Raw genomic sequence first — 27,606 nt, 5'->3', positions numbered from 1 at the left:
GGTAAGGGGCCTCAGCTATCTGCTGGTTTTTCAACAGCGCGGAGCCGGGCCTCCAATTCCGACACCCTCTCCTCCAAAGCTACAAAAATGCTACATTTATTAAACATACCCTTATCACTAAAGGAGGCAGAGGAGTAACTGAACATCTGACACAGAGAGCAGGAGAGAGGAGACTCAGAGAGAAAACATAACAGCAAACACAGCATACAAGATTTATTTTCCAGTATTTAATAACATTAAAACTACCAAATGTCCATAGATAGCGTTTCTGTGGACTAGCTCCCATGTGAGTGGCATCTGGTGGAGGAGAAAAGTATTACAGCTACTACTTTGATTCTAATTTGAATGTTGGTCTTTACTTGTTTCAGACAGTTAGTGTATTTTTTCTCCGCTTTTTACTTTAAAGACATTAAAATTAATATTGAAATGAAACAGAGTGTGAACAGGGCCCTGCTTAATCTGAGAAAACACCGTTTTAGACGGCTTAAAAAACAAAAGCGTCAAAAAGCGGCGAAAGAACGTTTTGTCAGGACATTGAACGCCGTCAGGCGTAAAAATGACCAGAAAAACGCTGTTTTTTCAGTGTTCGGTGGGTGCTCTTAAAACACCGCATTAAACAGCGTTTTAATTGAATTTTTGCCGTATTTTACAGCGCCCTGACTTATAAAACGGCTTTTTTTGCATGACGTTTTAACCATAGGTGTAGTAAAAGTGGCATTTTGTGGCACTGTTGGCTTGCTATGAATTGATGGCGAAATGTAAGGCGAGTGACAGCAAATGAGGCAAAAATTCGCTGAATTGGTCTGAATGCACCTTTACGATTCTTTGTGAAAACCGGCCCTGATGAATTTGTTGGGTTTTCACAAGGATTTTCACGATATTTTGCAATGTTTATTTAAAGAAAAATTTCAGGCAAGCTTAAAAAAAATTATATTCACTTTGTTTCATTACAAATAAATCAGGCATAGTAGCAGCTGCCATATTGACATATTGATTACACTGGAAAATAACGTTCTTTTATGTCCCATCTTTACACAGGTTCCAAAAGTTTACATTTAGACCTGAAAACTGTGGGGCGTTGATTGATTTTTTTAGTTGTATATTATCAGGCGGGAATAACTTCTAAAACCATTTGGGCTTAATAGGCCAATTTAAATGCACAGTTCTGCAGAACAGCGTGCTGTGTGAAAGATAATAGGAAGTATGGAATTAAGTTTAGCATTAATAACTTTTCAGCAATTAAATAATTGACATGACTGTTATTGCTACTGAGTTGCAGCACACAACCCAGTTCCTGAAGTAATCTGAAATTCCAACCCCCAGACCAGGACCTTTTTTTCTGGGAAAGTGTTGTCCCGGAAAATTTAAATAACGTGGGTAAATTGTGTAGAAAAGCTTGGAGGGCATTCAGAATCCCGGGTAATGGCTGAAAGTCCCTGCAATGAAAAAAGGGCTAATGCTCAAGATTCCATTTAACTCAGAAAAGGTGAAACTAAGTACAAAGTTAATTCCAAATTGTAATGCGAAGGATCAGCGACCATTGAGAGTCGTTGGGAATCAGGGCTTTTACACTTTGGAGCGGTCTTTGAATATAATGAACAACATCCCAACTCGAAGATACCTCTTTCCCGCGAGACCTAAGTAAAGTCACAAACACAAGCCAGTAAACTAGGTCTAATATGCGATGCATGTAAAGCCATTCTCAACTGTAGGTTATAGCAATTTCCACTAGTTGATATTAAGTTTCAGTAAATCTAATTTGTTATTGAAACATACTAAATAAATCCATAGTTTATTCTCTATCTTCAAAATAAGTATAGATAAAGTTTATGAATGATCAAGCATTATAAAAATAAGAGTATTGACAAGATAATTGTAACATACAAAGAGATTCATTATTAATAGCTTAAAAATAAAGAAATGCAAATATTAGACTAACTGTAAGGCAGTAAGAGATTTTGACAACAACTGTAGATGTTTTAGTTTTTAGGTAATTAATCGATTTTTTTAATTTCTTCATTTCTTTTTTATCATATTCTTACAAGCCTTTAATGCAGCGTTGCTTTATGGGCTGGGGCCCAGAGCTCCACCCCAGACAGGATATATTACTTTCTAACCTCTAACAGAAATGATGAAGTCATCAAAATAGATATTGTGCCTTTTACTCCACACAATCTGAGACCAGTAAGTGACTCCTCAGCCCACCAAGCTGTCCTGATACATACACAATGCCCCCTTGTGGCGTGAATTGGTTTCAAGCCCCCAGTTAGATGTCACTTCTGACACACCCCAAATACTGTTTAGTTTGGAGCAGCCTTCAAGATGAAAAGAAGACATCCTACAAAATTGGTTAAATAAACATATTTATTTTTCTTACATTTTTTTAACAGAACCAAAAGTGCTTAAGAATAACTTTTATGTTTTTACATTGATTGACTTACTGGCATCTTGTAGTCTTTTTATAAACATGTAAAGTAGATGGACAGACAGTGGAATGATAAGAATACAAGAACAGAATTCAAGCAGTGAGGACAGTTCAAAAAGTAGGTCCTTAGTGGCTGGTCTGTTTTCTGCTCTCAGGTGTCCCACTGTGACATATGCAAATACTATGACTTTTTAAATGCTTGTTCAGACTGTGGAACTGAGGTTGTGGTGGCTGATTTTCAGGAATGACAAAATAACCAATAATTTCCCAGAGTTGCATTTACCAAAATAAATCAACACCAGCCTATGTGTGCTGAAGCAGAGAATTCATTTTTGTTTGATTCACAAACCAACAACTTATCTGAGTTCACCTGTCTCTAGCAAGTTGCCTTGATAGTAAAAATTAGTACCTTTAGTGTGAAATCTTTGGAGGACATCATATTACTGTTAGCTAAATCATTATAATTTTAATAAAAAGTGTGTATAATACAAGCAGAAGCTAAGAAGAAAATCTTAAATTCTAAACGACATTTTTCACCTCATAAATTCATTTATGAAGAGGCACTGTTCTTCTAAATATACATCACACAGCACAATGTCCTTTTTATTGAAATGGGACTAATTATTTTAAACAAAATATGTAACACCTGCATGTATAAAGTCAGTAGGAGTTCACTGGACTTTTATTATTCACCTTTAACCCTCTGACTGCTCCATTGAACCTAAACTGCATTAGGCCAGGATTGCCTAAAATAGAAACTGAATTGGTCTAAAGGGCAGATGTGAAGTTGTTTAAATAAGTGTTTATTGTGATTTGATCTTTCTATTAGTTGAATTAGTTATTAGCCTTTCTAATAACCATGATCACATGCAATGATATAAATTGCGTACACCTGCTCATCCATGCAGGGTTGCAGATGGACTGGTGCATATCTCCAGTGCTCAATGAGTGAGAGGCGGGTACACCATGGACAGGTTGCCAGTCTATTACAGAACAAAAATCCAGCCACCCACACTCACTCCTAAGGGCAATAAAGATAAACAACCTAACAGGCATATTATTGAGCTGTGAGAGGAAGCAGGCGTACCCATAAATAACCCACACATGGACAGGAAGAACATGCAGCCTCCATGCATAAAGATCCCACCTGGGATTTAAGCCTAGGATCTTCTTGGTCCAAGAATAAAGTGCTAACAACAACATCAACATGCAGCCCCTAACAAGGAAAGAACATCTCAAAACAACATATCACTTTATCACATCAAAATCACTTTACATTGAAATACCAGGTAATTGCCTACTGTACATAAGAAGTGTGCGTTTAAAATTGCAGCTAAAATATGCAAACAATATTCAAAGCAATTACACTTGATGGTGGAAAGTAAAGCCCCACCGCCCCACCCACACCAGTTAGAGAGCTCTGTAAAAGGGTTTCAGGCTTGATGAAATGTGTAGAAAAATGGGCATAATGACATATACTTCCAGCTGGTCTATCTCTGAAAGACTTTATATTTTCCTTTTACATTAGGTTGCTCAGTCTTGTAAAATAAGGAGAAATATGAAGCCTGAGAGAGTGAGAGATCACATTATAATCATTAAGTGCTTTATAAGCTTCAGTGACAAGTGAATAAGTGCAAAGTAAAAAGTGGTTGGGTGTGACAGTGGGTCAGAGATGTTTCGTCAAGAGATGAGTCATAAACGTTGTTTTAAAGGAAGAAAGGGGATGTCTGTGATGGAACCACAAATAAGGACAGTAGAGTGTTTTCCTTAGACGAATGTGTTCAAAAAGCTGATTTGTTTCATTTTGCCTTCTTGTGTGGCATGAGATTTCTTAGGAGGGAGGAAAAGACTGGAACATTTTAAGAAACTCAAATTTCAGTTTCACAGTTTGGACTTTCTTTTATCAAGAGGTTTCCAGGTCTCAAGTTGGATGTGCCGTCAGGGTTTTTATTAGAGATATAAATGACATAACAGCTACAAGACAATAGCCAAGGTAGATTACATAATCGGTGTAACAATGAAAATACAACATTTATGAATCTTTTCCAATACAGTCATATTCAGTAAATTAGAATATTATTGAAAAGTTCATTTATTTCAGTAATCCATTTTGCTAAGTGAAGCACATTATATAGATTAATTCATCACAGACCTATGTTTGCAAGCATTTATTTGTGGTAATTATGATGATTTTCTGCTGACAGCAGAAATAAAAACATGACATGTAAGATTAGAATATTACTTCAGACCAATAAAAAACATTTTGGATACAGAAATGTGGGCTCAAGTTTCATACCTGCTTAAAGAATATTTTTAAAAGCTACTTCTAATTTATTGATTATGACTGTAAATCTATTACATTGTTCATTTAAAATGCTATCTGTGACATTAAACCTTTCTGAAAATTTCTGTTTAGAAAAGTGTGCAAACAGTGATCAATACAGGAGCTCCCTTTCCTTATTTTTCTTTAAGAATCTGCTTTCTCTGTAGGTACTGTCTCATACAAAACCAGCAAGATAGAAAAGGTTACAAAAACTAAAAGATCCGGAAACAGAACATAGGTCATCGAACCGACCCCACATAAACTGTATTCTTCAGAAGCATATGTCCTTAATGTTATTTGCCCACGAACAGTTGTACAACATTTTTGCAAGATCCACAGTAGAGAATATTGAGTGATAGATGTTTTTCTACATTTTTGAAGGTATATATTAAAGTTGCATTGGCAAATTCAAAAACTAAAATGTCCTCCAGCTTTTACTTCTGCATGTTGTCCATTCTAAATAAAACTGCAAGGTAGTAAACAAGAGGGAAATTACACCTGCTCATCCCAAAGAGACAAAAATGTACTCAGACAAAAAAATCAAGACAGTCACAAATGTTTTCATTTACTCAAGGCTTTGTTTTTGCTTTCTGTTGAGTCTTACAAAATTAGCAGTAAGTCAGTTTTTTGTTCTCAGTCAACTCATTGTACAATTTAATCTTCAAAGATAAACATTTACAACACAGACAGAAACTGGAGCCCATTAAAATGATTCCCTGACATCTGGGGTTGTTCCTGGTTTTACTGGTGTCCCATTTTGAGGCCTTAGTAATGTCCTTTTCCTGACAGCGGTATTCACAAAATAAATAAAATGAATCAAGTAAAGTCTTTTGGGACAGAGCAAAAGTTATTTTTAATGACAGACATGTTTTCTGCTTCCACAGTTTGTGCTTTTACAGAGTCTGCATCAACATGGCGGAGATCTCAACCAGGTCACCATCCAAAAATCTTGTCATGAGCTTGCATCCCACTTTGTTTTTTTCAGCTGATGCATTCTTTTTTATCTCTGCTTCTATCTATCCTTACTCTTGAGCTCACATACTTGTTTCACAGGGTGGTGTCAAACTTCCATCCAAGACAATATGATTTTCTTGTTTTTCCCCACCCTGTCCTTTACCCTCTCTGGCTCCTCCACCATCTGCCCCTCCCATAGTTACTAGCTCTTGGGTGCAGTTTAGCGAGCTTGCTTTAGCTGAGCTAGAGCTAATGCATGAGCCAGCAGCAGCCCTTTCCATGTGATTTTTCACCTGATGACTTAAGCCTGTGTGCTGTCCTTCACCTTCTAAGCTCCTGATTATGGAACTCTGCCCACCAGGACGGGCCAACTCCTGTGCCAGAGCTAGAGACTGGGCTACTGTTAGCGCAGATGTTGTGTCATATGTAGCAGAACTGGGAGAAGTAGAGAACATGGAAAACACATCTTCAGAAAGTAGTTGATCAACCTTGTCTGCACTACTGGAGTCTTTAGTTGTTACAGGTGTCATAACTGCTGTAAGAACATCATCTTCAGATTCAATGAAGTCAACATTTAGGGTTCTAATTGTTTGAGCGCTGCTATAATCTTGCGCCGAGCTGCAGATGTTTTCACTGGTCTTCACAAAGCTCTCCATTCTCTGTGGAACCAAGGTTTTTTCTTCAGTTGTTCTTTGGGGACTGGACACAAATTCATACAAACCCTCTTTAATTATTGTCATCGGTTGGTTGCTGTCCGAGCCGTGATGTGCCTCCATTGTGCTGATTAGACGTAAATCCAAGGGAGGTGGGGTAGAGTGCCTTAGACTAGTTTGACCTGCTGTTGCACTTAGTAACAGAGAGCTTTTTCCTTCTTTTTCAGATATGGAATCAGTCACAGCAGCAGGTTTCTCACCATTACTGACTTTAGGTGAAGTTTGTTGGGTTTGACTAGAGGTCAAAGTATTCATTTTCATCTGCTCCTCTTTACGTTTGTCCTGCTGCCCCTGTGTGGTTTCTATTTTTTTGTGAGGAATGTCAGGTTCCTTTGCACTTAAGTGTTGAGGAGAAGTTTTATTCAACAATGGTTTTACTGCTACAGGGGAGCCCCACTGTTTAACATCTTGGTACTGCTGGGACTTTGCGGGACTACTGGCTTCTGTGTTGGAGTAGTGTTTGTGATAGCTCCAACGACTAGGGGACAGGTGGTTGTCTACAGGACATTTGCTTTCTTCTTTTTTCTCCACCAGCACATCTGTGAGTTCCATACTACGGGCAAATGCATCTTTTAAGTTAATAGAAACAATGCTTCCACTTCTTTTGGCTCTTTCAAGAGCTTCCCTTCTCTTAATAGCCTTTTCTTGCCTCTTCTGTTCTCGGTAGAATTCAGAGAAGTTGTTGACAATTATGGGAATGGGAAGAGCAATGACTAGCACACCTGCTATACAGCAAAGCCCTCCTACAATTTTGCCAAGCAGGGTTTGTGGATAGATGTCACCATAACCAACAGTTGTCATTGTAATAGTGGCCCACCAAAAGGAGGCAGGGATGCTTGTAAATTTAGTGGCATCCTCATCTTTCTCAGCAAAGAACACTAAGCTAGAGAAGATCATAATGCCCATAGCCAAGAAAAGAATCAGCAAACCCAACTCATTATAGCTTCTTCTCAATGTGAACCCCAAGGACTGGAGTCCTGTTGAATGCCTTGCCAGTTTCAAAATCCTCAGGATCCTCATAATACGGAATATCTGGACAACACGGCGCACATTCTGAAACTGCATCACACTCTTGTTAGATTCAGTTAGACAGAGGGTCACATAATAAGGCAATATAGCCAGCAAATCTATGATATTTAGTGGCGCTTTGATGAAGTCCCACTTATTAGGTGCTGACAGCAGGCGAAGCAGGTACTCCATAGTGAACCAAGCAATGCACACAGCTTCCACATGGGCTAGATTGGGGTTGTCATTGAACTGGCCAAATTCATCAACAACCTGGAGCTCTGGCAGAGTGTTGAGGGATAATGAGATGGTAGAAATGATTATAAACAGGATGGAGACCATGGCCAGAATCTGTAAGAAAAAGACAGCATCGAAGAGTGTTATATAGCTTAGTAACATACATCCTTTTTTAGTTACAGAAAACAAATAACAGTTGCTGATCTTTTTATGCTTGATAAAACCTGGTGTCATAATAACAGCTGTGGCATTTCTTTTAGTCAACTTACAGCAATGGCTGTCCGCTGTCTGGCAATAAATCTTATCAATTATTTTACTTCTGTTTAATTCGAGTGTCAATTTTCCTTGAGGTGATCTGTGTGATCCTTATTAAAGCATCCAATTCATTCCAAATTATATACAGTTCAATCCAATTAATCCAATTACAAATCAGTTAAACACTGTTAGATTCTGATTTAAACGCAATTATGTACAGTTCCACCCAATCCAGTAATAATACTGGATGCCTGTTGGTAAAAGTTGTCTGTCCGGGTGCTGATCCTCAGAACTCAAGTATTATGTTCCAACCCCCGAAGTAAAGGATCTTAAGACAGAAAATCAGTCTAAATGCAGATCAGGTTCTACTCTTCCCTCCACACAAAGATCATGACAGAGTGACAGTGAAACAATGTCTTGATTTTTATCTGTTTTGGAATCTGGTGAAGTGGCCACTGCTGAGAGTTTATTGAATTCACAATTCAAGAAATGAATAAGGGAATGTTTCTAAAAAATAAAAGTGATAATTACGTAGATAAAACTAGTTACCACGGGTTGGATTCTTTAAAAGAAATACATATTAAAATTAAAGGAATGACCACAACATCCAGCTCCCTCAAAACAGTGTTATTTTTTTATCCCTGATGTGTGTTTCTCTTAAGGACCAGAACAATTAAGACAGAGGATGTTTTGTGATTTTAATTTTTGGTTGGTAAGAAAAATCAAGAATTAAGGAATAAAAAAGATTCTATTAGTTGATGCTGATTTGAATATAACTGTAACCCCCATAACTTGTGCTGTTGATTAAACAATGCAAAAAATATTAATAATTAGGCTGTTGACATTCCCCTTCGCATGTGTAAACATGAGCTCTTTGGACCTTATAGAGAAACCCCAGAATATTCATGTAGATTCTGTATTCTTGTTATCACTCAGAGATAAGTCATTCGCACTGCGAAAACAGCCAATCTCTCCTCAATTGAGGTATGAATTAGGGCTCAATGGTGGCTGAGATAACAGCAGAATAATCACCACAAATCAGACAATAATGGGAATCACATCAAACAGGTTTATTGTTTTTTTCTTAGAAAGTAACTACAGTTATATTGATTACATTTTCATGATTTACCTTTTTAAAGATTCTATTAATTTATGGCAAGTTGACACAGTCTCATTGCTGCCTATAATTTACCTAAACACCAAAGAACAGTATAATCTTAGGACCCTGCACTATTGGATGTCAATATCGCCAGTGTAATAACATCCAATTTAACTGCATTTCTAGTTTTCCTTATCCAGTAGTTTTAGTGTTGCCTGCTTTGGCCCTAATAATGCATCTGACAGTGAACTGTTGAGCCCAGCCACGGGAGGAACAAAAAGTACTGAACTGCACACAAAGAACAATAGAGACTGGTAAAATCTCTGAATCCCAGAATGCACAGCATTAACCCATTTTCATGACAGAAAGGAGCAGTCCCTCAGCTGGAATCACCGTTATGCCATAAAGGTATGAAACCATTAGTAGAGCAGAGTTCTTGATCTTTGCCCGCAGCAGCCGCTGCATTAGACATCAACATGGGTGTGAATGTCCTGATCTCACTGGCCAAGCCAAAGACTACATCTTTGAAGACACCTTTATGCCAAAGTAAAGTACGCTGAATGTCTGTTATTTGTATATCCGGTGACTGCACCCTACCAAAAAAAAAAGGCAGGCCCCCTGAACCTATCGGTCTGATTTTCTGCAGAAAAGAATCTGAGCCAAAGATTCCCCGATAATTACATTGACGAAGTGCCACTGCCTGAACAAGGCGGTATTCCCACCACAGCTTTGCATGCCTGATGCATGCACCAGTTTAAGCAGACACTCGCCCCATTGTGTTTTGCTTTGTTTGTGGTGCTTAACTGATTGAATGCTTAACCATGATGTTAGCATTTTGTTTTGCAAAGTTGATGCCTGGTAAAGAGTAATTTTTCTGCTTCAGCAAGAACTTTTAACATTTTATCTGTGTTTTCCCATCATCTGCTATCACTAACTAATACATGTGCTAAATTATGTCTCCTTTATCCCATATGCTAATGCTAAAGCTCTGCTAATGCTAAGACAATGGCCACCATCACTTCTGCCAATGTTGTTCCTAATTAATTTTAAAGCTAATTTGACCTCATTCGAAATTCCTCAAAACAAACCTTGGTTGTTAAACAATCATATTCACACTGAGCTGTGATATTACTGCATTATTTTATGGGTTATTGGTTTGTTTTTATTTGTTGCCTTTTACTATTTTTCCCTGTAGTTTATTTGTTTTCCTTATTCTGTTCATTTCATTTAGTTTAGCTGAGTGTTACAAGCCTAGTTAAAGAGTTTGTTAATTGAAGTGTGTTAACTTGAAGTTGAAGTGTTTTGTAAATAAATACTTGTATTCTAGAGGGAAATGTTTTGTATTTATTCTGTATATGTGCAGGGCTTGCTGTTTGAGAACACCAGAGCATGAATTCACTCCTTCATCCATTCATAGAACAATAACTGACAGACTGAGAGCTGTTTGACTATTAATTCCTGATAATCAGGTGGAGCTTGGTAATTTTGATTAAAATGACAAACTTAAAAAAAAAATGCCTTTGGAACTTATTCATAGTTATTAATTTATAGCCAAACCTATTGTTGCACAACCGTTTCTTTGTGTTTTCTTCAGTCTGTAGAGATGAGGGTTATCAGAGGCTCCCTTTGCAGGTATTGAGTTGAGTGGGGACATTATTTTCTCCCCCACAGATGTGCTGAAGAGTTGTAAAGGCAAACTACTGGTTTGTTTTTTACAGTGAAAACAATAATGGAGAGAGATAGCCCTGAGGCAAGCTTAAACATTGCTAAAGCTAGTAGAGTGTTAAAACTCCAAAACCTTCCAAAAACAAGCTGAGATGGCATAAAAGAAGTGTGATGAAAGTGCCCCTGGTATCGCAATAAGCATTAGCCTCACTGATATTCACTTCTGGATCAAATAAACGAACACACCTTAACATGAATATAAGCACATCTGCATCTATCATCCTAAAGTACTCGTACTCGTCGTCCCAGACATCCCTCTCCCCAGACACCTCCTTCAGCTCCTCTGGGTGGAGCCCAAGGCATTCCCAGGCCAGCCGAGAGACATAGTCCCTCCAGCGTGTCCTGGGCCGTCCCCTGGGCCTCCTCCCGGTGGGACGTGTCTGGAACACCTCCCGAGGAAGGCGTCCAGGAGGCATCTGGTATAGATGCCCGAGCCACCTCAACTGGCTCCTCTCGATGTGGAGGAGCTGCGGCTCTACTCCGAGCCCCTCCCGGATGGCCGAGCTCCTCACCCTATCTCTAAGGGAGTGCCCAGCCACCCTACGGAGGAAGCTCATTTCAGCCGCTTGTATCCGGGATGTCGTTCTTTCGGTCATGACCCAAAGTTCATGGCCATAGGTGAGGGTAGGAACATAGACCGACCGGTAAATTGAGAGGTTTGCTTTTCGGCTCAGCTCTCTCTTCACCACAACGGACCGGCACAGCGCCCCCATTACTGCGGCAGCCGCACCGATCCGTCTGTCAATCTCCCGCTCCATTTTTCCCTCACTCGTGAACAAGACCCCGAGATACTTAAACTCCTCCACTTGAGGCAGGAACTCCCCTCCCCTCGAACATTCCACGTCCCTAGAGCCAGCCTAAGCATCCGGGGATTGTGCCGCTGAGGTCTCCACCTTTGTCCGCCACCCAATTCTCTTTGCACCGGTCCCTCACGGTTCCCCCCGGCAGGTGGCGGGCCCACTGGCCTCGCATCTCTCGTTCGGGCTTGGCCCGTCAGGGTCCCGCGAGGAGCAACCCGGCCACCAGGCACTCTCCGGCAAGTCCCGACCCCAGGCCTGTCTCCAGGGTGGGACCCCGGCTCCGCCGTACCGGGCGACGTCACGTGCCTCGATATTTTTGTCCTCATGAGGGATTCTTAAACCGCTCTTTGTCTGCCCATCACCTAGAGCCTGTTTGCCATGGGAGACCCTACCAGGGGCATTTAGGCCCCAGACAACATAGCCTCTAGGATCATTTGAGCACTCAAACCCCTCCACCACGTTAAGGTGGCGGTTCAAGGAGGAGTCATCCTAAAATATGACTTCTAATTCCAAGGAACTAAAAATGGTCAAATGTGGTGGTTGATTAAGCTTTTTCTCTGTGTATAAACTATTGTGATAAAAATTATTAATTGTTTTTATTTTAATACAGCTGGTACTGTCTCAATTCAATTCAGTTTATTTATACAGTGCCAATTCACAACACACATCGTCTCAAGGTACTTTACAAAGTCAATTCAATCAAATCATACAGATTTCAAGTCAGGTCAAGTCAGAAATTCCAATTAATCCTAACTATCTAACAGTGTGGTCAGATTCAGTTTATTATTCAAATTGGTTAAACGTTTTTCTATCTAAGGGAATCCAACAGATTGCATCGAGTCAGTGACTTGCTGCATTCACTCCTCCTGGACGAGCATGTAGCGACAGTAACTGGTGTTGACTTTGCAGCAATCCCTCATACTGAGCATGTATGTAGTGACAGTGGAGAGGAAAACTGCCCTTTAACAGGAAGAAACCTCCAGCAGAACCAGGCTCAGTGTGAGCGGCCATCGACTGGGGGGCAGACGAACCAACTTAATTTTGAAAGCAAAAGAAAAGTAAAGTAAACTACTAATTGGGTATAGCACAAACTCATAGGGTGCCTGTTGCTACAGGACGCTTTGTACCCAGTTCAACCTTTGATGATTCAAAGTCATTTTCTTTTATTTTACTCATACTCTCCTGTCAGAAAACTAAGTTATGAGTGCAGTGAATGAGTTATATCAGCAGGTTCATCAACTAGGCTTATTTTGGTTTTTATCAGGCATCAAATCTACTCAACTGCCCTAAACAGGGATCAGAAGCATAATAAATGGGAAAAGAGTGAAACAATTTTGAAGTTCAATGAAATAATGAGAATTTAGTATTTGCACAAATATGTATCTATATATCAATCATGAAAATACTTACATACAATGAAAAATGTATGGGTTCACCAGAATCTAAGCATATGGGTAAACAATGATTTATTTACAGGAGTAAAATGACAAAACTAAGGTACGAATTGTCAAAAGGGCAAATTGACCAGGAACCAATTACAGAGAAGTTTCCTGCTTTAAATATGTATATATAGCATGGGATGAGGGAGCAACAGATGGTGGCTGTTTGAGTTTGTTTCTTTCCAAAGGTTGGCTGTTTTGCAAACTGTACAACAAAATGTTGTAATAAAGTATATCTATTTATTAATATGCATTATACTTAACACATGCACACTATGCTGTAATGTTTTCTGTGTCTGCTCTGAATATATAAGTCTTTAATGATGTCACAGTTAAATAAATTGTCGGCTTTACCTGGAGGTTCTTTCAAGACAAGTAAATTATGATTTGTGAGAGTGGCTGAAGGGAGTGATAGGTAGATATATAGTTTATTGTCCAATTTTTGTTTTCCATTCCTAGTTGCTGAACACTTCTAGCATATTTCTTACAGGGTGGCTCAACAACAAAAAAATTACTTTTAGGATTGGTACACCTATCTCTGTTCAGAATATTTTATACAGAGCTTTTATAATGTCTTAGTGAGCTCTGAGTCTTTTCCCTGCAGCCTTTGAAAGGACACTTCAGGATAATTGTAATAGGATTTAGCTGCTATCTATAGAAAGGATAGAGAGAGGTCAGAAGTGGTTTTCACCCAGGACAGAAAGAATCAAGCTGTAAATGACCAGATAGAAAAGATAAGTAACAAATGAAGCTGCATGTCTATCCATTTCTAGTAATGGACATTGCTGCCTTATAATGCTGGCAAAAGTGACATCTAAATGAAACTACGTACATATTTATGTATTCAATGTAAGCTATATGTCTTTTTAATACCTGATTTGTGCATTAGTATGTGTTAAAAATATGACCTATCATATTTCCTAAAAGGCCAGATTATTAGAGGATGAAAGGATAAAACACTGGGAACAAAAAGTGTAGAGTTGTAAAACATTTCAACACAAGCCATGTGTGATGTCATGCTGGCAAACCAAATGGAGAAAATGCAGCTCTCTACAGGACTTAAAGCTATATGGTAGAGAGGCAGCTGAACATCATCGGCAGTGTGTGGGGAAATCACAGGACTTCAGCCACTAAAGTGCCTCCGGAGCTGAATCAACATCTGGCCTGCTCAGTATCATGCAGAATCCACTGCAGCAAGATGCCATAGATTATAATTTCCAAAAAATGTCTTTCCCACATGTATTATGACAAATATCAACACACTAATTTATTGTTCAGGACTTCTGTACAACAGACATGTCTGTTACTGACTGAAATGTTTTAAAATGTATTTATTGAACACAGCAATGATGACTAAACATGTGTGATGTCTGAGTGTGAAAACAAAGTAAAGCATTTATTTTAAGTATTCTTGAACAATGTTAAAGCATTTTTTCTATTCACCTCCCACCTAAAGTCGTGTGACTGACTATGCTTGGCCTTAAAAGGTCATTCAAGGAAAAGTTTTGCTTTCACAGTATAATGTAGTGGAGTATATTTGGTAGATCTTTAAAAATGTGATATAGGCAACAAATAGACAAAACAACTTGGGGAAAAAAATGAGATGAGAAGAAAGACAAAGAAAAAGAGAGATAAAGCAAAGACAAGTAGAGAACAGTTTGGCCACCTTGCAACATCTTAATGGCTTAATAGCTGCCAAATGCTATGACCTTGGCACCCAGGACAGATTCTAAGAATTACCTGGAACACACAAGCTGCTTTAGAAGCTGGACGGTGAAGAAAGAATTAATGCCATAGATTTGGGATTCAACGCTTCTCTGTATGTCACCAAAAACCAAAGGTCAAGACAATTAATAGCCTTTGAAAGAGATGCCCACAAATAAAAGTCAGACTACCTATATAAATATCTATATACTAACAGTCATCAGTTTTAGAAAAACCTGAATACTAAATGCTTGTTTACTATATAATTCCATGTGTGTTCATTCGTGGTGCAAGAAAGAAAATACCAGCTAGGACCACAAACATCATCACCATCACACCATGAAATACAACACTCACAAGAATCTGATTCAAACTTCCTTAGAGTTAAACCTTTTGAATGGATGTATCATAACTCATGTTTGAACAGTAATCCAGAATAAGAGAACAAAATATTGGACAGAAGGGTGGATAAAGTGGCTGGACAGAGAAACCCAAGTCCTAATCAATACCAAGTATTTCTGGTAGAACAGTGATCAGTGGGGTGGCTGCAGTTTCTGCAGAACTCATTCTCTATTTATATACAGTATTCTGATCCATACTTTCAAGGACGTAATTCAGACATGAATCAATTCCATGACCTCCAAATGTTCTACATTTATTACATAAAGCACTAAAAGCTACATTTAACCAATGCACAGGAGTCTAACTACCACTGGACACTGCAATGCTTTATAAATATTAAAGGCTATCTGCACAAATTGTTGTTTTTTTTTTTTGTAAATGGAAAAGAACTGGATATGATGGTAAAAAAAAACTGAAGATCTGGAAGATCTTCTAGATCCTGATTATAAAGGGTCCTGGCAAAATTAGGAGTGTGCTGTTAAAAACACTTGAGATTATTTCCCCCATATACTCAAACTGATTCATACCCCAGCATACTTATATTGAATGTAATCTTTTTTTTGACCAACATGTTTCTTCTGACAGGAAGCAATATGATTTAATATTAGGATAATGTTTTCCTAGTGAGCCTCACTTGCACTAAGGTATAGGTGGCTGTGGGTTAATGGGAGAGTAACTGTCAAGCTATCAGAACGTTGTGGGTTTGATTTCAGCTTCTTCCCCTTCCACATGTTGATGTGCCTGGGGCGAGGAACTTAACTCCAAGTTTCAGGTTTGTATGTGTGACATGGAAAATCTGGCTCTAGTGTAAAAGTGCTCAGTATGACTAAAAGAGGACTCGTTTTACTTTTCTTTAACATAGAAAGTACTCGTGGTTCAGTGATTATCTGCTTTTTGTGTGTATCCTCCGTCTTGTCTAACCCTGAGTCGGTAGTGGTAGATAGCTGTTCACACTGAGCCAGGTACTGATTCTGCCAGAGGTTTCTTCCTGTTAAAGGGGAGCTTTCCTTTCTACAGTTGCTACATGCATGCTCAGTATGAGGGATTGTTGCAAAGTCACTGACTCAAAGCAAGCAACTGTCCACTGCTCATCCAGGAGGTGTGATTGCTGCAAGTCAGAGACTTGATGTAATCATCTGGGTTTCCTAAATAATAAACTGAACATGACTGTATTTTTTCATAACTAGGATTAAATGGTTATGCACAGTGGCTCCATGGTGGTGCAGTTGGTAGCACTGTTGGAGTTTGCATGTTCTCCCTGTACATGCGTGGGTTCTCTCCAGATACTCTGGCTTCCTCCCACAGTCCACAAACATGACTGTTAGGTTAACTTATCTCTCTAAATTGCCCTTAGGTGTGAATGAGTGTTTGCGTGGTTGTTTGTCCTGTATGTCTCTGTGTTTTTTTTATTTGAATTTTATTGAATTAAACATTTAAGGTAAATAAACAGCCTTTTATTTTTAAATTGCTGAAAACTTGTCATACATAATTATTTACTGTCCTCATTTTAAGGCTTGCACGTTTTGGTTTCTAACCATTTAAGATTAGTTTAAAGCTGAATATATATTGAGTTAAACAGTTAAGCGAAAAGGTTCGGCATAATCTGGAAACACCTAAAGGTCTTAGAAGCTGCAGATAGCTGGGATATGCAGCTTTATTTCTCTCCTTTCCCTCTTCTTTTAAAGTAAATGATCACACAGATCATTATTATTACCAAATCCCTTTTAGCGACCGCATCTCCTTTTGTTCAGAAGGACTGCTTAAAGCTAGTCATCCTGATAACACAACAGCCACAATAGATACTACAGAAATTCCATAATATGGATTACAGTCATTTTTAGTGACTGGTAAACTTTTCACTTGGATGAAAGCAGGTTAAGGTGTCTGTATTTGAACTTATTTCTCTGCCTGGGAAATTTTAAACTTTAGGGAAGGGAACATCTTCAGCTCCTTGCAACGCATAGTCAAACTGTTTGCATCCAGCTGGCTAAACCAAAAAAACATGTATTTGCTAACAGATTCTAAAGCTTATTTTAAAGTGGAGCTGAATTTGGTCATTGAAATATCAATATTTGTCCTTTTCTATTGTTCACAGAATATTTTCCAAACATAAGTCTTATTGTAACTGATAGTGACTTGAGTGTTTGGTAACATCATATTCTACAATGCTTACACATTCAATACATGGAATCAAAGACTAAACTAGAATGTTTAGATTCTAGAATTTGCTATCATTCACTTCTCTCTAGACTCAAACAAAAATATGAGCAGTTTAACCATGAATCCCAGCGTGAACATTGTGGGTTTAAGGGAACTGCTCTGCACTGGTTCAATTCTAAGCCCCTCTAATAAATAGGGGCTTATTATCCCAGACAGACAACTATTCTTCAGCAGTGGCACTGCTCTATCTTAGGGTTAGGTTTACTTTTAGGAAACACAGTATCCCTTTGCACTGATGTGCTGATTAAATTAATTCAATAATCCAAAAACTAAAAATCCTTTGGAATCTGTTTAGGACTGTCTCAGTAATACTAAGGCATGGAGCTGTCTACGGGCGAGTGGCGGGGTACACCCTGGATAGGTCGCCAGTAGCTTTAAATCTTTTTTAGAATTATATATATTTTTAAAATAATCTCTCTTTTTTTGTTTATTACCTTAACTCCTGTAAGTTCTTTGGCACCTTAGTTCTAAATAAGTTTAGGCTTTATCTGTCTGTTTTCTGAGAACACTTCTGGTTACTGCTGGCTGCCAGTTCCTTTAGGAAAATCAGATCTCACGTGTCTTTGCCACTCTATAAAAGCCTTTAGTTCTCTGACATTAACTGCTCAACAGTGTTAACAAGCTGTCACAACTCTTTATGTGTTTCACTCATTATCGCTTTTGCTGCCAGGCTCTGGTAATACAAATGTGTCTGTTCTGTGGGAGATTTTTACCAGTTTGTGGGAATCATTTGTGTGAAAAGTAATTCCACAACTGGGGGGTCATTTAAACGGTTGAGTTGACTAATAAAATAAAAATCCATAGTGCAATGTGTTTAAAGAATATCATACTGTATACCAGGAAGAAATGATTCCCCAGCATGAAACTGAATCAAACTTACATTTTACATTCATAGACACAGATTTACTTCTTTTATTATTGTTATTTAAAACTGCTTTATTTGGTTTTGCTGATTTTCAGCTATTTTTCCAGAGGATGAAGATAAGGAAAGAGAAGGAAAGTAAACCTGAATGATTAGTTAATGCCCCCATAATGACTAGTCCAGCAGAGGAGCAGTGCTGCTACTGGAGAATCAGTATGCGGTCCTGTTTTTTTTTACAATGTAAATGTTTTGAACCTGTAGGGGAGCTGCTTTTTCCACCTTTATTACACTAGCACACTATTCCCAAAGCCATAATTGATTCCAGCTCCTCAAAAAGTACCAGAAAGATTTCAACGACTTCAATACAGTGAAGAGTTTGCACATGCTTTCTCAATCCGTTCAGGATCAACTCAATCCTGTTCTGAAAATGTGTTTACTGCCCTCAGAACATGTGTACTTACCTAAAATGTATTTTTCACAGTCCAATCATGTGTCCTGCTGTTCTCCAGTGATAACAGCTAGTACAGGTGTGCAAATTGCGAAGGTTCTGTTAGCCCTGCTTTGCTGTTTAGCCTCTGACCTTGTTATCAGAAGGACAAACCATCATGTAATTGAGTGTGCTGATGACACAGTACAGGTGGCTTTGATGAAAGGGGGACAGAACTCAGATCTCTGTTTGCACAGTGTTGATAAAATAGTGCTGTGGTGGGAACTGCTTAGAATATGTTAAGGATATTGCTTTGATTACAGTACATAACAATGAATTGTTGTTTAAGTTATTGATTTTTACAGATGTTGTGGCTGTTTTGTTGGAGTTTGTAATGAAAATCTTATTTCTGCATTAATAACCAGTGAAATCTTGACTTGTCTCTTATCCTAAAATTTTGCTTTAGTGTTTTTTTTGTTTTGTTTTTTTACCAAGAAATAAGTTCTGTCTGTTAAAAAGATGATTGTAGCACCGACAGTGAAAAGTAACCTTTATTCAACATAAGTTTGAGATGATCCAATGTGGATCTTTGAAAACCTTTTTCACTCCTCACACTCACTTGCACATATGCTGTTATTCTACAACAGGGTACTTCAAATACAATGCCTTGCAAAAGTATTCACACCTTGGCATTTGTCATGTTTTGTTGCCTCACAACCTGGAATTAAAATAGATTGTTAGAGTAGTTGCACCATTTCATCTACAGAACATGCCTACAACTTTAAAGATGTATTATTTTGTTATTGTGAAGCAAACAACAAATAGGACAAAATAGCAGAAAACTTCAGTGTGCGCCCCAAAGTCAGTACTTTTTAGAATCATGTTTTGCTGCAATTTCATCTGCATGAATCTCTAAGTCTCTATGAGCTTATCAGAACTTGTCACTGGGATTTTTGCCCATTCCTTAAGACAAAACTGCTCCAGCTCCTTAATGTTGGATGGTTTTTACTTGTGAACAGCAATCTTCAAGTCTAACCACATATTCTCAATTGGATTGAGGTCTGGGCTTTGACTAGGCCATTCTAACACATTTAAAGGTTTCCCTTTAAACCACTCATGCATTGCTTTAGCAGTATGCTTGGGGCAATTGTTCTGCTGGAAGGTGAATCTCCATCCCAGTCATAAATCACTGACACAGGTTTTGCTCAAGAATATCCCTGTATTTAGCACCCAGGTTTGCACCAGACAGATAGGGTTTTTTTAAGGCCAAGAAATTCAATTTTAGTCTCATCTGACCAGAGCTCCTTCCCCCATACAGTTGAGGAGTTGCCCATGTACATTTGGCAAACTCAAAATGTGCCTTCTTATTTTTAACATTAAGCAATGCCCTAATGCCCTAATGGATGGATTTGATGGTTCTCCGGGAGGAAAAAGAAGATTTGGAAATTTTAATAACCCCACCTTGACTTGTACTTCTCAACAACTGTGTCCCTCACTTGTGTGGAGAGGTCCTTGGTCTTCATGGTGTGATCCCTCTGGGGCCTTTCAGAGGTGTGTTTATACTGGCAGATCATGTGACTCTTGCACCCAGTTGGCTTTATTTCACTAATTATGTCACTTTTGAAGGTAACACCAAAACGTTTTAGGGGCTTCATAGCACATATGCACATGCCAGTTTTCAGTTTTTCTTTTTTTTATTCAGTTTATATATAAATGTCTTATTTTATTTCACCACCTTAGACCATTTTGTGCAGAACCATCACATAAAATGAGATTCAAAACATTTAAATTACAGGTTTAAAAGTAACAAAATAGGTTAAAAGCCAGGGGGCTGAATACTTTTGCCAGGCACTGTACATGGAGATCTGTACAAAAACGTTCTTTAGAAAAAAAAACAATCAAATGTATTCAGAAGGTGCTTTGCTTTTCCTTTATGGATAATTCTTGTTTTTGTTTTGCAGCTAGTTAAGTTTTAGTCACACTTTTTTAACAATAGCTGAGTCATTAAATGTTTGTTTTTGTTAACATCAGAACATGGCTGTTTGTGTACATAAAGGACGACTTTACCATAAACTGTGGGTTGTATGTTTGGTTAAAACGCAATCAAAGGTGGTGAGGTAACTGTGCTTAGGTAAAAGTGACATTACTTCAAAATAATATTATACAGGTAGAAGAAAAAAGTAGGTTGCTGTAAATCTGCTTTCAGAAGTATTTTTTATAGGTTACTCAAGCAAAGAAAACGGAATAAGCTACCTGCCTCTGGCTGGCATGCATGCTTAGTCAAACATTGCTGGTTTTAGTTGATTTTTTTTTCCTCTTCAGATTGTCATTCATGTGGGACAAACAAATATTACAGAGGAACAAGACCAGTAGGCCTCATACAAACCCACAGTTTCACCACTGTCAAGTTTGGCTAAGTGTTAGTGAAGGTGTCTCATGCATCTTTGAGGCTTTCTCTGACCTTTTGCTGACCTTTACTTTCTGGTTTGAATAAGTTTACAGTTAGGCCACATTGACAGCCCCTGTTGAAGTAATCCTGATTTTAGCTTAGCTCATCATTTAAAAAAAGCCCTGCTCACAAAAATTAAACACATCTGTTATTTCAACCAGATTAACATGGTCATAGAAAATATGTCCACATGAAAGAATTTTGGCTCCCACATTGTAGAATGCAAACTTTGACCTGTAGATTGGAAAGGCTGCCACACATTCTTAGGATAAGTCGAAGGATTCTGCCACATGAGTTCCGCAACTCTGACATGTCATGTAAATCGCACATGGGTATAGCTAGGACAACACAACTGCAACTCAAACATCACTGCAATGGCCCTCTAACATAACATAATCTCATACTATACTCTGCAGATGATTTCCCCACCAAGGGCAGCTGAATTATTCAAACTCAAAGTGAATCTTTAGACATCCCTTACTGTTTGACTTATATGGCTAATCATTTTCTGAACCTCAAGGGGGGCTGATAGAGCATTCAAATATCAATGCCAGATGGCCAGTTGTTCCTTTAATATGAAGAAAAAAATACAATAAGTCGTTATAAGATCTCCAGCCTTAACACAATAGGACACTGTGAATTTCACATAACTGACATATGGACTTATATGTAGACTATGCCAAGCAGAAGTGCATCAATAGCAGCACAAATACTTCAAATACATCTCAGAACTTTATTTTTCACAAGATTACCTTCATCCTCATGTTCAGAGCCAAATAACAAGTATTTTGTTAAAACACCAACAAACATAGTAAGACACGAAACTGTGCCAGCGGCTTCAAATGTTGCTTAACCCTTATGTTTAGAATAAGGAACTGCATTTGATCAATAATGGCTCCCCACAAAGTTCGTTTACAGTACTGTCATCCATGGTGCACACATTGCACATGCCGAATCAACCTCTGGAGAAGACACGGTAATTAGAGCTGCCCCTTCACAACCTACATACAGTGCGGAGAACAAGTATTTGATGCACTGCTGATTTTGCAGGTTTTCCCCCTTGCAAAGCATGTAGAAGTCTTTAATTTGTTTCATAGGTTCTCTTCAACTGTGACTGTGGGAATCTAAAACAAAAATCTAGAAAATCGCACTGTGTGAGTTTTAAGCACTTAATTTAAATTTTTTTGCATAACATCAGTATTTAATCACCTAACAGCCAGTAAGTATCCTTTACTCTCACAGGCCTACTCTCACCATTTTAGTTTCGTTCACCATCAAGGGGAGAGTGTATGTGGAGCAGTGGTTACCTTTGCAGCAACAGAGGAGCTGGGTTTCTCCAGGAGATCCCAAAGCTTTTGTCTTTGGTCAGGACAACATCCCTGCTCCTCAACTTCTCCTTCCTTGTCCCTCAGTGTCTCAGCCTCTCTCCTCAGCTCCTCGTTCATCTGCTCCTTCTTCTGGTGGTACCGCGCCTGGCAACAGGACTCTAGGTAGATCTCATCAATTCCCCAGTAGTCTAGCTCCTGGCCAAAGGACAAAGCACACATCTCCTCCATCATGTGCAGCTTCCCTGTTCTGTAGAAATTGAGGATGGAGGAGAAAGCCATCGGATGCCTGTCAAAGAAATATTCATTGTCACTGAGACTGTAGTCATCACAAATCTCTAACAGTGACTCATGGGTGTTGCAGTCTCTTAGTCGCCCCAGGCGGGTTCGAGGCAGGCGGTCCAGTGTTCTCCACAGCACCTCATGACTGAGACCACCTACGTTGAGCCGGACTCGCCGGGAACGAGCTTTGGTGCGAATAATATCGATTGGATCAGGTGGGAGCACAGGAGCCATGGCAGGCCGGGGGTTGGCTTTGTTCACTCTGTCGGTCATGCTGAGCTGGCTGGCTCTGTTCCTTCCTGTGAAGCTGGGTCAACACTAGCAGAGGTGGTTGTGAGTTGAGGCCTCACAGTCGCTAAAGATGAGTTAGCTGGTTAGATAAGGCAACCCAAGCTTACTTCGCCGTGTTCAGGCTGTTACACTCCTGACGAGATCCATGTCTGGAGAACAAAACAGCACATGTGACAGAAGCTGGACCCGACACAGTAAACACATTTTATTATCTTTAACTCAGTCAGTCAGTCAGTCATTTTCTACCGCTTATTCCATAGTAGGTCGCGGGGGAGCTGGTGCCTATCTCCAGCAGTCTATGGGCGAGAGGCAGGATACACCCTGGACAGGTCGCCAGTCCATCGCAGGGCAACACACAAACAACCATGCACACACTCATTCATACACCTAAGGGCAATTTAGAGTGACCAATTAACCTAACAGGCATGTCTTTGGACTGTGGGAGGAAGCCGGAGTACCCGGTGAGAACCCACGCATGCACTTGGAGAACATGCAAACTCCATGCAGAAAGATCCCAGTTAATGAAAAGATGGCTCTCTGTTGAATCTAAAAACCATGGACTGGCCTCTGCTCAAACTTAGGTTTTGTTATTACCAAATACATTTGAATATTATATATTATATTCAGCTGGCCATTATTTTATCTATATCTAGCTTTTGTATCAGATGACCTGAATACACAGTGCTTCTGATTCTTCCTAGGTCTTGTTTTTCTTTAGGTGGTCCTGGAAAGGCTCAGCATTGTTCCATGTTTCCACATTTAGATAATGGTTCTTACTGTGGTTCTCTGGAGTTCCAAACCCATTGGACTGGTTTTGTAAACTAGTTGAGACTAATAGGTGTCAATGACTTATTTTCTGTTCATGGGTTTCTTTAGAACAGGGAATGATGTACTACATTGGAAATCTATTAGCCCACTTTATTTTCTGGATAGGGCTAGAAAAACTAAACAAAAAAAAAAGAAATGTAGTTAAACATAGTCACTTTATGATTTATCTAGGGGGAGCAATTATATATTCACAGGGATAGTTTTTCCCTTAAGATAAAATCAGGATGTGAAATCTGAAATTTATATTTACTCATATAATCTTTGTCTGATAATGAACTTTTCTGATTATTTTCAAACATTTGCCAAAAATTGAAAATCAGAAGAAATCTAAGGTGGCAAATCATGGCTGTGTATGTGCGCTTTTATACTGACCTTTAAAGTCCCCCTCCCCCAGGGAGAACTACCTAATTGTGTAACATTCCACTAATCCCAGGAGAAACCTAGGCTTCATGGCTCAGGTCTGCCTTAGTTAATCATAGCTGATCTATCTTCTCCCGTGACACTCTGCTACGTCATAAACCAGACTGCTACGTCACTATAAAATCAGTTCCAGCTGCTCCTATTCACAGACAAACTATTTTCCGAAATACACCTGATGTTTTTTTCTTCTGTAGTTAATAAAAACACTTCAGGTAACAGACCTCCATTAGATGCTGGTAGAATACAATGAAACAATAAACTGAATAGTTTCGATTTCCCTTAGAAAAGCTGAATAAATCACTGAACAAATAAGAAACACTGCAAGTCCAAAGTACCTCCACGGAGTTTCAGAAGGTAAAACAGAAAGCAACCGGGCGGACCAGGAACATCCACAATGTCCTTCTAATGCCCAGAACATTCTACATTTAAAGGTCTGTGTTCAGCCTACCTCTGCTGAATCTTCTGACAAGCCAAACTTTATTTTTACTTCCCAGGACATCCCAGCTTCCAGCCGCTCCGTCCCCCACCGGCCCCTGACCTGGGATTTTTACCGAGAACACGTCGGCCGTTGAAAATCCACATTTTTGTGCGATGTTCTATCGATGAAGAGCAGGAAACGGTGTAAAAATATGAACCGCATACACAGGAACCGCCTGGCCCCGGCAACTATCGGCCCGAAGAAGAGAGGATGAAGGGACAGCATGAGGGTGGGGGTGGGAATAGAGCTAATTGGATTTAGCGGTTCAGCACCGAGAACAGCTCCAGATCAACAGCTTGTTTCCAGCTGAATTTCAGCTCGCCTACTTTCTAGAGATCCTAATTTAATTTTTCTGCAGGACTTCGTATCTGTCTACACTGCCAAAAGAACCAATGATTGCTTTACTGAGCACGGTGTCACTAAACTGGATTGGCCAGAAAATGCTCTACCAGTAGAAAGTAAAAAAAGCCGAATGGAGTTGGCGAAAGAGTGGATTCTAGTTTCCCTGTGACATCCAGCTCATCTCTGCATTTGAATTCTTCATAAAAATAGATCATGACATAGAGTTGGTACAAGCAAAGAGACTCACAAAAAAGTCTGTTTAAAAACTGAAAAATAATAATGGTAACAGTTCCAACTGCATTTCTAAACTTCTGAATGTTCCACTTAGCACTGCGGGAGTCATAATCTGGAAGTGGAAAGAACATAAATTCACCATAAACCAACCAGAGCCAAGTGCTCCTCATATGATTTTTGGATAATCAAAAGAATTGTAGCTGCAGAGGTCAGGTGAAATAATGGCCACACGTTGTTCTTTGCACTTTTAACCCTCTTGTAATATTTTAACAGCTTTATGAATTACTTTATTCTCACTTTATCAGTTAACTATTTTTGTGTCAATGTTTGTACCTATACCTGGAAAATATCGTACCCTCTTAAGCTTTTGTGAAGTTTGAGCTCAAAATAACATGTGCAAATCTAACTGAATTTTTCTGTGAATCGACGTACTCTATCTATACGATCATTATGTTAATAATTATGTTTTTCAGATGGGAGAGATAATTCTGGCCTGCCTTTGCTGCTGGTTTAGTAAAACCTGGATGGATTGCGACAAAATGTATTTTTTGGAATCTGTGAACTCTCTGCTTACAGCAAACATGTTGGTTGTGTGTGTAGAAGCCGTTTGGTGAACACTTGAGACAGAGTTTTGTGTCATTTTGGGGAGTTTGTTTATTTTCTGATTCAACTGCCTTTAGTTTTAAGTTTGTAGATATGGTTTAGATCAGTTTTTAGACGAGATTCTACTATTTCGGTGGATACCACACATGTTTATGTTTAACTAATAGAACCTGCAGTAAATAAAGTAGAAGAAAACAAAAGTTAAATTCTGCCCCCAGTACTGGGGTTTGGGCGGCCAACCATTGGGTTCTATGAAATTCATTTCAGTTTGTTTTACAAATGTAATTAATAATAATAATTGCTTTGTTTATTTGAGTGTTCCCTTCATTTTTTTGAGCAGTATATATATATCAATATATATATATATATATATATATATATCAATATATATATATATATAGAGAGAGAGAGAGAGAGAGAAATAAGTATTTGAACACCCTGCAACTTTTCAAGTTCTCCAACTTAGTAATCATGGAGGGGTCTGAAACTTTCATCTTAGGTGCACGTCCATTGTGAGAGACATAATCTAAAAAAAAAAAACAATGATTTTAAAAATAATTGATTTGTGTGTTACTGCTGCAAATAAGTATTTGAACACTTGCCAATCAGCAAAAATTCTGGCCCTCAAAGACCTGTTAGTCCTCCTCTAAAAAGTCCACCTCCACTCCACTTATTCTAAATTAGAAGCATCTGTTTGAGGTAGTTAGTTGGCCCATCTTCCTTCTCCATCTGGTTGCCCACCGCTCCGCTTGGCCCTGGAGTGTCCTCAGGGATGGAGGCAATTAGGACAGGAGGTGTTGTGGAAGACCTCTGTCCCAACACCTCATCCATAAGGACAAACCAGGGCCAAGTAGCAGCAGTGGGCTTTTCACTGACTCCCTCTCCTGACCCTGGATACTTACAATCCTAAAGTTAGAAGGAAGAAAAAAAGAGTTGACTAAAAAGAGAAACCAATAAGACTTTTAGAAATATTTTTTATTTGGCGGTTCTCACCCCTGAGCTTAATAAACTGGCCTGTCTGCTCCTTTGTCCCTAAACAACAAAGAAAACCCATCTTGCTTAATATCAGTGTAAAAAAAGTGGTATACTATTGTGGTAACAAAAATTATACACGGTTTAAAAATATTTTATAAATAAAAAACTGAAAGGGCATTGTGCAAAAGTATTCAGCCCCCATGAGTCAATACTCTGTGGAACCACCTTTTTCTGCAATTACAGCTGCAGGTATCTCTACCAGCTTTGCACATCTAGTGACTGAAATTTTTGCCCATGCTACTTTGCAAAACAGCTCATGCTCAGTCAGATTAGATGGAGAGTGTTTGTGAACAGCAGTTTTCAGATCTTGCCACAGATTCTCGATTGGGTTTAGGTATGGACTTTACTGGGCCATTCTAACACATGAATATGTTTTGAACCATTCCATTGTAGCTCTGGCTTTATGTTTAGGGTCATTGTCCTGCTGGAAGGTGAACCTCTGCCCCAGTTTCAAGTCTTTAGCCGACTCCAACAGGTTTTCTTCCAAGATTGCCCTGTTTTTGGCTCCATCCATCTTCCCATCAACTCTGACCACTTTCCCTGTCCCTGCTGAAAAGAAGCACCCCCAGAGCATGATGCTGCCACCACCATATTTTACAGTGGGGATGGTGTGTTCAGAGTGATGTGCAGTTTTAGTTCTCCACCACACATAGCGTTTTGCATCTTGGCCAAAAAGTTCAATTTTGGTCTTGTCTGACCAAAGCACCTTCTTCCACATGTTTGCTGTGT

At 39.0% G+C, this 27,606-nt stretch overlaps 1 protein-coding gene across 1 annotated transcript; it reads right to left on the bottom strand.

The window, feature by feature from the left end:
* Positions 1 to 2,350: 2,350 nt before the first annotated feature.
* On the bottom strand, positions 2,351 to 26,169 carry LOC124869436 (potassium voltage-gated channel subfamily B member 2-like). Its single transcript, XM_047367277.1, has 3 exons — positions 24,634 to 26,169; positions 22,347 to 23,086; positions 2,351 to 7,771 (listed from the first exon to the last, which is right to left on the bottom strand). The coding sequence occupies exons 2-3, from the start codon at positions 22,917 to 22,919 to the stop codon at positions 5,783 to 5,785; spliced, it is 2,562 nt and encodes an 853-aa protein (XP_047223233.1). The 5' UTR covers positions 22,920 to 23,086; positions 24,634 to 26,169; the 3' UTR covers positions 2,351 to 5,782.
* Positions 26,170 to 27,606: the final 1,437 nt, after the last annotated feature.

This window comes from Girardinichthys multiradiatus, chromosome 6 (genome assembly GCF_021462225.1).
Source record: "Girardinichthys multiradiatus isolate DD_20200921_A chromosome 6, DD_fGirMul_XY1, whole genome shotgun sequence".
NCBI classification, from domain to species: Eukaryota; Metazoa; Chordata; class Actinopteri; order Cyprinodontiformes; family Goodeidae; genus Girardinichthys; species Girardinichthys multiradiatus.
The sequence above is the reverse complement of the archived record's forward strand: the minus strand, read 5'-3'. Positions and strand labels throughout refer to the sequence as shown.